Source organism: Haliotis asinina, chromosome 1 (assembly GCF_037392515.1).
Source record: "Haliotis asinina isolate JCU_RB_2024 chromosome 1, JCU_Hal_asi_v2, whole genome shotgun sequence".
NCBI lineage: Eukaryota > Metazoa > Mollusca > Gastropoda > Lepetellida > Haliotidae > Haliotis > Haliotis asinina.
In genome coordinates this window covers 54,662,072-54,677,000 of record NC_090280.1, presented here as the reverse complement: position 1 = coordinate 54,677,000, position 14,929 = coordinate 54,662,072, and the positions used below count along the sequence as shown (strand labels likewise).

Here is a 14,929-nt window from a genome sequence, read left to right as displayed (position 1 = left end):
GAACGTTGCACCTTGGTCAGAGATATGCCGTGACGGCCAGGTTACGTAACGGGTAACGTTGTGAAAACGTATGGAAATAACATTCTCATAACTTTCAAACGTTCTTTTAAGTAATATTTAATTCAACAGAACGAATTAGCAAAATAAACATGACAAATGTATTCGGAAAATCGTTCTAGATTCAACATGCTTTTGATAAGTAAACCATTAAGCCGGTCAGCAGCAGTACAAACGTATTCTAATGTGTCAAGTAGACAAAATATATGTATATTTAAATCGAACATTCTCACAACGTTATGAGAACGTTGCATCAAGGTTGGATAAAATACGCTGCAAGGACGTCCTAATAACGTCACGTCGTAACGTTGTGACAAGGTGGTGGTATGACGTTATGCTAGGACGTTCTAATAACGTCCTAGTTACGTTATTTCCTGACGTTACCAAACCACGACGTAAAAATAAACGTTGTGCGAACGGTGCGTGTTAGCTGGGATACATACATATATATATCAATTAACCAGTTATTTCGATCTGTATTGGTTTTGTCTTTATTTTATTTTTTTTATTCATTCGGCTAGATAAATGTGTTATCACATCGTGTCTCGGGAAATAGAGGATTATATCAGTCCCAAGTAAGGTCCTGTGGCTCACAGAATACAACTGGAAGCAGGACTGATAAAATCCCGTTTTTCCCTAGACACGGTGTGATAACTTATAACATCATATAATGGATCTCAGTATTATTAAACTTCTTAAAAGAATACACTTAAGTAATTTCCATTTTCAGCTGTTGAACTCACAGCTAAAGAAATCCCTGCGATGACATCGTTTCAGCGAATTCTAGTAGCATGCGACAATGATGAATACGAAACTGCTCTCTACCAGGTCTTCACCCAAACAAATACCATCAGAAAGTATACGTTCTTCAGTTTAAAATCTATATCTGCCCTAGCTTACATCTCAGAATCAAGGAAAATTCTAGTTGGCCTCTGGGAAACAAAGAAAATATTAACTATGCCGTTAGATGCCACAGGGCAGTCTACTCTAGCTTACAACATCCGTGCGCAGTCCATAGCTCCAGACGAAGAGAAACAGTGTTTGTTCATTGCCTCCACAGACGCTGGATGTACAATAGTCAGATTGGCAATTGATGGCAGTCGACGAAGATCCATCCAAGAAATAGGACGTGACCCTATGCGATGTGGACATATTGCCCTTGATCGAAGATACAATAGGGTGTATGCTTGTTCTGAGGAAAGGCTTGTTTCAATGTCCTACAATGGTTCAGATTATAGAGTGGTCACCACCATGGGAAAAACAAGTGGTGATTTGACTATAGACATGGTCGGGAATGTGATCTACTATGTCAGAAACTTTGCTATTGTAAAGCGGTCACTTGTAAATGGTGAAGAAAGGAAAGTTACTGAATTACAACCAGCCCCGTGGGCTATATTGTACCATAACAACTCCATGTATGTTAACCTAGTAACAGCCAGTAGGTACATATCTGTTTTCAAACTACCCCACGCGGAGCTTCAAAAGAAAGTAGACCTTGGATATACGTCTTTCGCGGGTCTATTGATGTGTGTAATTCCATAACATGGAGATGAAGTAGCCTTGTGGTTAAAGTGTTCGCTAGTCGCGCGGAAGACCCGGGTTTGATTCCCAGTGTGGGTAAAAGGTGTAAAGCCCAATTCTACTGTCAATTTTAAGTGATGAACAAAGAGTGTTTACTGGACTACATCAAGCGATATCATTTTAACAGTAGATTTTGTACAATGATCTGACATCATCATTACATGTCATCACAACGCCATGACGTCACAATGCTATGACATTGAAAAAATAATGGCAGTCCCATATTCAGATATATACATTTTCATCGATAAATATGAAAAGTGTTGGGTTTTTTATGAAATACAGAGCCTCATCCCCGTGCCTTCTGATATCAAATATACTCGTTGATAAAAGGCAACATATCCAGGGCAAACCTCGGATGTTTGTAACACGTGTTGATATAACTGATATCAGTAGACACGTGGGTGAGATTCTCTATAAACTATGCTAACATTACCTATGCTAGCGCAGTGAAGCCCAGCAGGTTAATATCTGCCTACAAAGTAGGAGTTTGAGAAGAAAGTATTTGTTGGACATCTTTACACAGTCCTGCAGAAAAGATATTCAGTAATGTCAACAAAAGACCAAAGGAAAACCTGTTTCTAGTAACACTTACAATTCCGTTACTGAAACTAAATAAAATATTTTAACATATATCTGTAATATTAAACTGGTTTAATTGTGAGGTTGCTTTCACTAGAATTCCCCAAACATTTCACTAGTTTTCCCCAAAACTGCCTAATGGGTTCTTGAGATGTACACGAGGGGTACTACATTTCATTTACTGCTGTCTTCTCACATCAACGTTTCTCCACGGCTAATCCCGTGTAGTGATTTCAAACCTTATATCAAGGTGGGACACACGTGTAGGAAGAGACCAACTCGATGACCTGAAGCGAACAATTAGTTATACCAACTTGTGTTGTTAGACAAAATGTGATGATGTAGTTTTACAGCGATGTCGATATCGTACTGGCCACAGTCATTTACACGTGTGTGTCTCTTGCGATTAAGTGTTCACCATCAAGCACTTGCTGCTTGAGTACTTTGACTTTTCGACTGCAAGGGACTCACATTATGAAACGAGTGAGCAGGCATCTCATTTTCTGCTTTTTATGTTTGGATCTGTGTTGACCTCGTCACTATATGGCTGGAATAATGACGATGTGACTCAACCCCAAACAATGAAGGGTCTTTTAAATCAAGATGCTTCTCATTTAATCTGTGAATTTTTAAAAGAAAATTGATACCTTTTCCTATTTTTATACTGTATAGATGGCAGCGTTATAGTTGCAGCTTAGATGGTCAGTGTTGTATCCTCGAAGAGAGTTAACGTATTGTAAAAGGGGATATTTCAGTATGTAAGCAGTCAACGATCTTTTTCTTGTAATTTACACTATCATTCAGTATGTTTTTTAAGAAACATACTTACCAGATAATTTTGTGCAATACCTTTTGTAAATTTAGAAGTGAAATTGTTTTAATTTAGTAGAAATTAGCTACTGCGCTTTTATTTATTTGTGGTTGTATCATCACAGGATATCCTTAAAGTATTGTAAAATTATGGTCCTCCTGCGAGGGAACGTAAGTCCGGAAACTTTCAAAATAAAATTTAAACTTTTAAACTGTAAAATGTTTGTTATTATAAATTTCGGCTAAATTTTCCTACAATCTCCAGCGTCTGATGGTGTACATCCAGCTAGGATCCATGTTGTTAACCAAGGTAAGTAACAACCCATTGTTCCTAATGTTGTTCTACCTTCAGTTGTTGGCGATATGTAAACTACATTTTTATTGTATCATCATGTACAGTTCAATTTATTTTAGTTAACATTACTAGTTTAAATCAATGTCTATTATAATCCAGCTGTTTTTCTTCCTTTGTTGACAGTTGATAATTTACTATTACTCTTTGCAAATCTATAATTTGATTTAGTCACGATATGGCTGACGTATAACAGATGTGACTGTAAATGTTATCTCACCAAGGCACTCACTTAATTTTTGCTGTGTAATGTTGTAAAATGAAGCCACCAAATCTATAAGAAATGTTTGCTAAATGCAGACTCTATTGTACAAGTCTCACTACATTATGGACATGTGTGTATTTGTTTCTTTATGTTTGTTTAGCGCCCCACTCGACATTTTCAGCTGTATTACTGGATATTAGGATACTGGTCTTCAGTAACCCTTGCTTGTCAAAGGTCGCTAACAGCATTGGGTGCCCAGGCTCCCTGATTTGGTTGACACCTGTCATCGGTTCACCAGTGCGGAGATGCTGTTGATCACTGGACTGTCTAGTCCAGACTTCATTATTTACAGACCGCCTCCATATAGCTGGAATATTTCTGAGTGCGGCGTTAAACTAAACTCACTCACCCCTTTTACATGGCTACTCAAACAGCTTGGCACAGTGTTCGGAAGTTGGAGTATATCATTACTTGGTGTCGTTCAGGCCCTATAATGACAGAAGCTTACAGATCTTTATAAGGCCGTCGCTTGTTCACTGATGGGCATGTCAACAGTGCAGAGTATCTTGATTCTACTGCCACCGCTTCAGTTTGTAACACTTCAGTGAAGCCAACACAACGGGGCAACACCTGCCTACAGTCCGAGTTCTACAGCCTACGGATGTCCGCAAACAAAATGAATGTTGACATGAAGAGCGCTTACTGTCAGTGCTTTGGATGGTAAGTGAGCTAGTTTGCATTGAACACTGAAAATTTCCCAATCTTTTATTGATGCGTGGAATTCAATGGATTATCTGCATTTGAACTCTGTGAATAAAAGTAATAATTATTAGATATAAGAAAAACAATATTACCCAAACACCTTCAGTTTGGAAAAGAGAAACAACCAATTTCAAACTCATGGAAACAATGTTCATTTAAACCTATGAAATCAATCGTAGCCAATATTCCTGACATTTATAAAGTAAACTAAAAAACTTTTTTCTTGAAAAAAATTACACACACACACACACACACACACACACACACACACACACACACACACACATAAATATATATGTGTGTGTTTTTACCAATGAGATCTGTAGACATATACGCACTTTTTGGCTTTGAAGCTTTTGACAAGAACAGCGTCACTCAGGGCCCACCTTATGCACTAAACGACCAAGAAGTTATAATGAGCCCGCGCCACTGGATCACCTAACAGAAAATCAGGTACAAACCGAAAAACAAGAGGAAAAGTGGGAATTCTACTCTGGAAGTAGTCAATTTAATTTGGGTTGCAATAAACCACAGAAACACCCATTAGATGGAGATGTTTTAATCTGCTGTACAAATGACCCATCTAAAAGTGTTGCAACTATGGACAGACACTTGCACACATACATAGTGACCATTTGTTTTATTGTATAATAGTACAACACTACTTTGCAGCTCAGAGGTTATCAGCTTCATTACTGCAGAAACGTGCAGCTTGTTCAGTGATTTGATCAATAGAGACCAAGGATACTACATACCATCGGCCTATGAAGAACTGATCAAACCATAGACTATCTAAGCACAGTGTCTGTTTCTTGTTACTACTCATCCAACTCATTGGCTTCATCACTAGTGCTCATTGTTGTTTTAGCTCCTGACTGGCCTCCTCCAATTATGTACCACTTCTTTACTCTATCACATACCGTTGTTAATGTTAATCCGCTGTTTGTCACAACATACCATGTATATAAGCTTCTCATTATTTGGTTGTATTCACATTTAGCTTGAAAACGATGTCAGAATCTACATCGAAACGTCGCTCAACGTAGTAAACAAGAAGTTATCCATAAAGCTGTTTGTATTATTTAGTCATATTGGGCATATCCTAACGTCACACAACTACAATACATACTCACCTTTACGTTTACCTTCACGCCTGCCAAGGACAAGACGATGCATAACGCACTGCAAAAGAGCATGATGGAAATACACAGAGCAACATTACTTGGTAATCCCGTTCGAGTCATAATGACATAGAGCGAAAACCATGACAGTGGGAGTGACATGAAAAATACTGTAAATTGAAAGGGGACAATAACATCACTATACAGTGTACCCATATGTTAAACAAGCGATGCGCTTATATCGACCCATTATGGTCTTCAGTTCTTCAGTTATGTCAGAGACAGATTTTGATCGGAATGTCTGACTATCTTGACGTTTCATGCTTTCGGCAACGCATCGTTTTATAATGGTGTTTATCACGTCAAGTTCCGAACAAAGAGGGTAGGATCCAGTCACGGAACTAATAACACAGCTCGATAGTGAAGTGCAGAAAATGAAATAATTGATTGTAGTTATCAAATAGTTCCAACACCCCAAAGCTCTGTCGACAACAAAAACAATCTCTCCGATTTCGGGGACGAGAAGGACTGGGTTAACATAGCCCCTTGAATACAAAATTCCAGTGGACAACACTAGCGCAAGAAGCATCCTACTTTTCTTAACCATGACTTTCATTTTTGCGTGAACACCATACCGCTGTTCATACAAGTAAATATCTTTCACCCAAATTTGGCATATTCCATCAATGTAGTTGAGTGAGGTTCACGCCGAACAACCAGAAGCAATTAAATTAAGAGCCAATAATTGAAACACCACAATCCATTCACTTGACATCGTTACAGGTAAAGTAAGTTTATAGGCAAGTATCCCGGTGTAAATCCACAGACAACAGTTTAGGAAGACGCAGTACAGTGTATGCAACCACCCATCTTTGTGAAGCAGCCTGAAATGGTAGTCACTGCATCCAATATACCATGGATGCATTCAGTGGCTGAACCCGAGTCATGATGCTCGGGACTAACCTTGCTTCAAGACAATCGGGACAGGAGTCTGGGACCGCTACATCAAATGTCACCTTTTACCTGTAAACATGTTTGCGGGAGAAGAATGACCTCACAATTAACGTAATGGAAACACGGAAGTACATCACATTAAGGTAAAAGGCTTTTGGTTGGAGCAGAATCCGGTAGTCTGTTCAAGCGTGACAAATACATTTGCATAACACAGTGAGACTGGGTACATTTATTCTTCCCGATGAACTGTTAATTATGCAACGTAGTCCTGTGTTGTTTACTTTCACTTTGACACTCCATTCGTGTTTCAGAAATACTCGTTTCTGTCCGGTAATGACAAGTCAAATGCAACTCACTAACGTTTAACAAAAATCAGTTAAATAAATTGAATGAAAGAAAAATATGTTATATTGGAGAACAAAACACCATACTAATGGGTGTATGTTTAGAGGATAGAATACTAAACATGGCGATAGGTATTGTTATAAGAATGAGCAATTATTTTAGTAGATTTAAATGGAGTTAAATCAAGAAATGATGATGCTTTTAGCGGAAGGCTGATGAAAATATGAATGGAGAAGCTTTCATGTTTGGCAAATGTGAGCGTGCCCACAATTACAGTTGACTGGATGCGGTACATTGTCCCTAATGGTTTTTCTTTTCTTTTGAAGACAAGTTTCAAACTGACAAGTCACATTTGCATGCTATCTGAATTACACTAAGTGATACATACACTGTAATTCAAACGCAACGTAAATACATTGCAAAGAATTGAATAAGCGGAAGAATTGAACATAACACTCTGCAGACGTTCAAAACAATCTTACAACACACTATTGATTTCGGAAACAGGGCACTGTAACACAAACAATATGACTTCACTATCGGCGACATGTGGAGTAATCTCGTGTTCTGTGCGCTCCCTAAAAGCTCAAGTGCACTTTCGAATGATTTCCATCGAAAACGTTTATCCTTTAATATCATACATGCTGATTTCTTGAAATCAAAGAAAACAAAGTCTTAGCGTTTCTAGATGTGTATGACGCGTGCCAGCGGTGGGGCAGGATGCGTCCACGTTTTCGAGAACAAAGTGCCCTCATCACTTTTGTAAAAATGTCATTTTTACTTTGCCCTTAGGAAAACATTCATATGGAAACTATCCTATACCTATTATTTACAGTAGCACTGCAGGTTTACTGCAAAACAGAAAAAGACAAGTTTAAAATATTCAGATACTGTATTAAGGCAATGAGAGCAAGTTGTACAAAGTCACAAGTCAATATCTAAGGCAATCTGTCACAAAATATAATATAGCAAACTCTCCTAAGTCTTAGTACGAGGGAGAAACAGTCACGTAGAATGAAAACACAGCCAGCGGTCTGACAGCAGTTATGAAGCATTGGCAGCGACTGATGATATACTCCAGTCATGGGAATGTGTGAATCTGTGTCGCTCACAACACGGCAACTAGCCTTTATATTTCTGCAGTTTGTAACCTGTTATTGTACTTGTTATTATCACACAAGTACGAGCACTTACTGCCATCGCCAACACTGTAGAATGCCCTTGAAACAGTCTCTCAGAAGTAAACAAACAGGACGTCAAGGGCAGATAATTCCCGGACCGGCCTGCTGCCAAAATCCTAAAAATACGGATCATCTATTATACGAAATGTGACCCATCATATTTATATTATTCAAAACACTAAACGTTGTGACCCAATAATAAATATTACTTAATTAACAACAAAATATACAGAAAATACACACTCGTAACATCATGAATTGCACTTAGATTCATAATCTCTTGGCATTCGACGCCAGTATGGGAAACAAATGTGATTGTGTTCACAGAGGTTCACATTTTGCTAAGCTGTGTATAATGCTGCAGAACGCTACCGGAGTGTAAACAAAGTTCAGTTCAAGATTCCAGTAACCATACACCTCGGTTAAGGCAATAGAGCAGTCACTTGCTTCTTTCTAGAGAACAATATAATCGCACATAACACTTCGCCAACATATTGTTATAACATCCCGCATGACGTTCATGTGTATGTAAATATATCCTTCTGTGACTTGCCATGTGTTATACCAGTTGTCTTGTGTCGTGTGTATACATTTATTCCGGACTTCAGGTGCAATTTCACTGTCTTTACACCTTTGCTACATCTATAGGAAATATAGTTAAACCATTTTAAACTTTTTTGAAGGATCGTTTGGTTTTTTTTGAGAAGTTAGTTTGACGTCAATGTGAAAATTGTAAGAGATCACCTATAACCAAGATCCATCGTAATTGCACAACGTTTCCGTTTCCTAAAACGTGATCAGAAACCTGGCGAATGTACGAACTCTGTACAGCTGAACTGAAATGTTGGTCACACAATTGTGAAGTTAGAACTAACATGTTTAACCCGGACTGAGACCACTTCGTTTCTGGACTTCGTTTCGTTAACCTCAGTGTTACCTGATAGATAAATGGTAAATTTCATGAATCCACCTCTGCTTACAAACTTTATTCTCGGAATACGACAAGTGTATATGGAATGGCGTATACATTCAATGCTGTAAACGTGTGTGAAGACCTTCAGATTATTTACCTCGAAAGCAGACTATTTAAAATGGGAAAGTGCAGAGTGTAAAACTTCCGCTTGTCTCATAGGAACTGCTTCAACATCACACAGCATGTGTATGAGTAAATACCTCAAGACACATTTTCATTTGAGAAAGCTGTTCCACAGAAACATTTGGACGATGTTTGACAAGCAAGGGGCGAACAACAATTCTCATGAATAAACACATCATAAACAACTTTAGTGACCAGTTGTTTAATCAGTAACAACAAAACGAACTTGAGACAACAATGCTAAAATAGAATAACGCCCAAATGTTACACTTGCCAGCCATTATGAACCGATCATAAATGCTTCGGCAGGTTTGGCTTAATTCCTTTCGCTTAGAATAAAGTGGAATTTGCATGGTTTACACTTCAGTTGATATACATGGTCCATTACAATCTCAGAGGTTCTAAACAGATACTTTATTAGTCGTTCCCATAAGAAGCTGAGAGTAACAAGTAACTCTAAATAAGAACATTAAGAAGGAAAACGGGTTTCGGATTAAGCACGTTCCGATACACATGAAGCATAAACATATGTTTACATATATTCAAACATATTGTAACGTCAAGGTACAACTGATCATCACTGGGTCCAAGATGATAGACTATTATGAAAACATTTATGAACATGATGATGTGTTGTGCATATCCTCCATCAACAAAGTAACATTAGTCACTAGGTCCTGGCACAATGACCTAAGACTTGTCTGAGAATCCGCTGGACGAAACTGCAGAACCACCACAACGTAGGTCACCAAAGTTCCAACTATCTGTAACAAGATCAAAGTATCCAGTTTGAACACTTCACTCTAATTGTAACGAAGGCCTACCCCAACATTTGTCACATTTCGTGGTAAAAGTCATGTAATGTCTGTTTTCTTTTGAGATCTTCTCAGAAAATACTATATAAATCAACTTACATTTAGGACAGTCGGTGGGTTGATAGTAAAAAAGCCATACACATCGTAACCAATTGTTGTCCCAGTTAGCAGGCTTGTGAACTGGTTCACCTGTGACAAAGATATCTCCATTATGAAAATAATCTGAAACTCCATAACTCATCTCGTGCAACGTGATGCTGAAATCACATTGAATATATTTGGGTTAATATGATTGCTGAATAACGAAGCACAAACTATCACCATCCTCTGGCACACAAGAAATGACACAGTACTGTCATACGCAAAAAGGGCATAAGACTTAACCAGTGATTTTTGTTTTGTCCAGTATATACTTTGAAAAAAGCAACAAAATATTTAATAAATGCATTTTACTGGGAAAAACCGATTTTACAGTTCAAAGCAGAATGAACAAAGGAAACACACAAGAAATATTGATTCAGACTTTCGTTGTACTCACTGCTCTCATGGTTGTTTCGTTGAGGTGGACTGTCGGGATCTGTAGCATGTGTTTTAGAGCAGCATGTGCCTGTTATGAAACAGTAATTCATTTGTGTTATGGACAAATCATTATGAATGGGTCAATTACAAATGCAACAAGTGAGTACCTATGCTTTCAATTGTCCGCACACGATTTGACGCCTCTGATTAACAAATCAGAATCGATAGCAAAAGCTCTGTCTTAGGAATCATTAATGCTAAATCTGATACCCACTGCGGGATTTATATATACTGTATATATTCTTGCTGTGTGGCAACGTTAATCTAGTCTTGACTTTACACAATGTGCTTGACTTATATGAAAAATTAGCTCTCACAAGAGGCCGACAAACTGGAAGTGCAACATCAAACGATGGACCTCAAATTGTGAGGCTAACAATCCCGAGTCTACGTTGCTACGCTTGTACCATCAGTTGAATGTCACCCATAAGTCCATTGAAACTGTCCACTACAACTCTACATCGGTCAGATTTGTGATGCTGGCCTGTGAGAAAATGTGAGACACGGAGATTCTAATCTCTGATGGACCAACAGAAGAGAACGTAAAACCGTTACGTTCTGGTGGATAAGGGGAAGGGAAAGGATTAAATGAAACAGAAGGTTGACTCAAAGCGAAATCATTCGGGAAAACGTGGCAAGATTGCGAGAAAAGACCCTGCCATATACATGCGTGTATAGACAAAAATGTGCTATAATTGAGTCCAATAGGGATCACATAGTCAATCTACGCACTCACCTTTACATTCACCCTCACACCTACAATGGACATGACGATGCATATCAGGCTGCAAAGAACCAAGATACACGCACACAGAATAACATTACTTTGTGATTCTATGCGTGTCATAATAACATACAGTGAAAAGCATGACAGCGGGAGTGACATGAACAATCCAGTAAACTGCATGTAGGCAATGGAGTCGCCAAACCCAGATATTAATCTACAGATGTGCTTGTGTCGTCCTATTACGGTCCTCAGTTGCTCATTCTTTTCATTGTGATACTCAGACACACATTGGAATGTGTGGCTTTCTTGATGCTTTATGTATTCTGTAACATATCGTTCCATAGTGGTGTTTATCACGTCAAGTTCCGAACAAAGAGGGTAGGATCCAATCACTGACTGAATAACTGAGCTCGATGCTGATGTGAACAAAATCAAATAATTGATTACAGTTATCAAATAGTTCCACCACCCCCAAGATCTGTCAACAACAAACAACATATCTCCGACTTCGGGAATGACAAGGGCATAGATGAACAGAGATAGTGGCATCGAAATTCCAATGGACATAAAAAATGCAACAAGTAACCGACTTTTCTTAACCATGTCTTCCATTTTTTCATGTACGCCGTAACATTGTTCATACAAGTAGAAATGTTTCACCCAAGTCTGATGTATTCCGTTACGATAATTCAGTGAGGCCCATGTACAAAAACTAGATGATGTGATATTCAAAACCAGTAATTGAAAAACTATAATCCATTCACTCGACATCGTTACAAGTAGTGCAAGTCTATAGACAAGTATCCCGGTGTAAATCCAAAGATAACTGTTTATGAAGACGCAGTACAGTGTATGGAACCACCCATCTTTGTGAAGCAGCCTGAAACGGTAGTCAGTACATCCAATATTCTCCAGAGTAACCCCTAGACCAGTGCACACTCCACAAACACGCATCAAGGTTATCATTGGGTTAAGGAGATGTAGAACGGATCTGGGATAAGTAGTTTCTTTGCTCCCATCAGAAGAAGGTGTTACATGCTGTGGCTGAACACGAGGCATAATACTTGTTGAGAGTCTTCTTGCTTCAATCCGGTCAGGAGTTTGATTATATCACATCAATTGCAAATGCCGACTTTTATTGAGGAATCTGGAGAGGCTGACTTGATGTGAATGACTCTGCAAATGAAATGCACTCAGTGTGTATTCATGAAGTAGTGCAGCTTGTATGGATATGGGATAAGCGAATCGATCGGCATTTTGCAGAAATTGCGTTTTGTGATGGCTGAGAGAAATGTAAATTTGACTGAATGTAAACCAGAAGATAATAGAGAGATAACTTAATACTGATATAGAGTACGGATGTGCATCAAATTAAAGTGAAATGATCTTTGTTTTTGTATGTTTGGTAATAAGTTCAAGTGGGACAAATGTCAATTGAAAAGACTCAGCAAAATATTGCCGATGTGATGCTAAATATTGCCTCACTCACTCACTCACTCACCCAGCATCAGCCTACCAGAGTAAACGCTGAATAAACGCCCTTGCTCCTCGTAAACAGAGACAGTTAGAGCAAGAGTAGTTTGATGCCAACAATACCATTTCATTACGAGACAGACCTCATATTTTAAATTTAGTGATAGTGCAACACAATTATAGCAGTCAATCTATTAATATAATCAGGTCAAAAGGGTTCATAAAAGCGTTAGGAAAAGATTTATTAAGTCACGTTCTTATTGATCAACAAGATTCAATATTAATGTTACTGTGACAATGCATTTGAAAATGTACATCACTTCCTACTGAAATTAAATTGTACAACCTTCGAAGAGAGATATTAATGCTAAAACTAAAAAGTATTGTAAAAGATGACTCTCCAATCACACTGTCATTGATGTTATATGGAAGTACTGATATGACCACTGAATAGAATGAATACGTTTTTAAATGTTTGCAAACTTATATTGAACAGTCAAAAAGTTTTGTGTGATTACATAAAATGCGTTTTTTTCTCTTTTGTTTTCCTATCTCTTCCCCTACTCTTTTCTGAGATGAATATGATTAAAAAGATACGTATGTAACTTGTCCCTTTCACATTTGTGAATAAAATATGTTTATATCAACAATGTAAATTAGTCTATACAAACATGTTATGACATTTAAAAACATTGTCGAATCTATCCTTGCGTCACATCAATACAGCCAGGAGTCACATCAAACGCCGACCTTTATTGAGAAACGGGGGAATGTTAAATTGCTAGTACTGACTCTTATGGAAATAGGATGGCAAATTGATCAGGACATATAAGTAGGCCATCTTGTGAAATCGGAGAGAAGTCTAAAGTCTAATTAATGTAAAACACTATCTGTGGGCTATACAGAGCTGACCCCACGAATAATGTTTAAGTGCTATTTGGCATTTGGTGCTATTTGGTTCAGAAGCGACATAAGTGCAAAATCAAATGAATCAGTAAAGACAACAGACAGATCAACTGTTAATTCTGCGATACAATCTCTTAGTATTTGCGTTGACTCTAACACTCCATCTGGGCTCCATGTATTACACGTGTGTCCCTTGGGTGTCTGACGGAAATATCAAGTCCACTGGAGCACATTATCGACTGACTGAGCAATAACTTACATTGAATGAAAGAAAGTGGTTTCGCGTTGTCACGTGTACAAACATAAAGTATGGGAATACTCTAAAATATGATAGTCATATATAAACGGGGGGAGGTCATTTAAACTCTGAGAGAAATGCAACTTTGTGTGTGCTTCATTTAACAGTTAGTGACTTTGAGTGAAATGAAACATTAATAAAAAGAGCGAAATAAAGGGTGCTCAAACACAAAAACACCATGTTTGATTCAAACGCCCCAACAAAACAGCCTAGTGGAACTGCGCACTGGCAGGTGTGAATCGGTTCCGAAGGGATGGGAGAATAATCTTAGTGAAATGTCCAATATCAATCTGGATCATTTCATCCATTCGCCCAGCAAGTTAGTGCGACAAAGTGGTCAAAGATGTTTATTGTATTTCAGGCCTCCGGCCCATATAAATTAGAGTTAAATGCATTATACATTCACATACTGTTTGAATATAGAGATGATTTTAACACAATATCTTGCTTAGAAATTACATTGTAGGTAATTTTAAAATAATACAGTTGTCATCAGTAGACAACATTTGTTAAATGCTACAGAAGGTGACTTAGAGAGGTGACATTCAGGAATAAATTGTTCACGTAAAATTGTTCTATGTAAAATGGACATTTCGTTTTCAATAGATAATTTACACTATGGACAAATCTTTTTATATCTGTCGTTGGACACACGTCTTCCTTCATCAATCACCAAGTTTGATAGTCCAAAATCTAAATCATATTAACGAATTTGAATTTCTCAACTTAAGTGTGATAAATACAAGACGCAATAAAAACTATTAATACATGAAAGACGGAAAATGTGTAATCTTTTCTAAACATATAGGCACATATGTTGCAGGCTCGCCATTATATCTTATACATGAACGTGGAGTGATGATGATGATATATTATATATCAAACAAGGTAAGCTACATTCCTTTCGGTTCCACTGCTGCGGCATACATAAGGTATCAAACACAGGGTAAATGTGGGTAGAATGTTGGTGACACACAGACTATAATCCACTGGATCCGAAAGGAGGCGAATGATGTTATCACTGTGCCTCGCATATATGATAATCTTACGTTTAACATGTCCGCTCTTTGCTTTGGCAACGAATA

The 14,929-nt window shown here is 37.9% G+C and overlaps 1 protein-coding gene across 1 annotated transcript; it reads right to left on the bottom strand.

Annotated features, from left to right (window-relative positions):
* Window positions 1–9,660: 9,660 nt before the first annotated feature.
* Window positions 9,661–12,226, bottom strand: LOC137285835 (uncharacterized). Its single transcript, XM_067817761.1, has 4 exons — window positions 11,177–12,226; window positions 10,400–10,468; window positions 9,961–10,050; window positions 9,661–9,810 (listed from the first exon to the last, which is right to left on the bottom strand). Exons 1-4 carry the CDS (start codon window positions 12,224–12,226, stop codon window positions 9,661–9,663), a joined length of 1,359 nt encoding a protein of 452 aa, XP_067673862.1.
* Between the last annotated feature and the right edge of the window lie 2,703 nt (window positions 12,227–14,929).

Bases quoted from the DNA above. Each gene is read 5' to 3' on its own strand.
- LOC137285835 (XM_067817761.1), bottom strand. From the start codon at position 12,226: ATGCCTCGTGTTCAGCCACAGCATGTAACACCTTCTTCTGATGGGAGC. The intron at 10,469-11,176 runs GTGAGTGCGTAG...GTTTCATAACAG, and splicing joins GTGTGAGGGTGAATGTAAAG to GCACATGCTGCTCTAAAACA. The intron at 9,811-9,960 runs GTAAGTTGATTT...ATCTTGTTACAG, and splicing joins ACCCACCGACTGTCCTAAAT to ATAGTTGGAACTTTGGTGAC.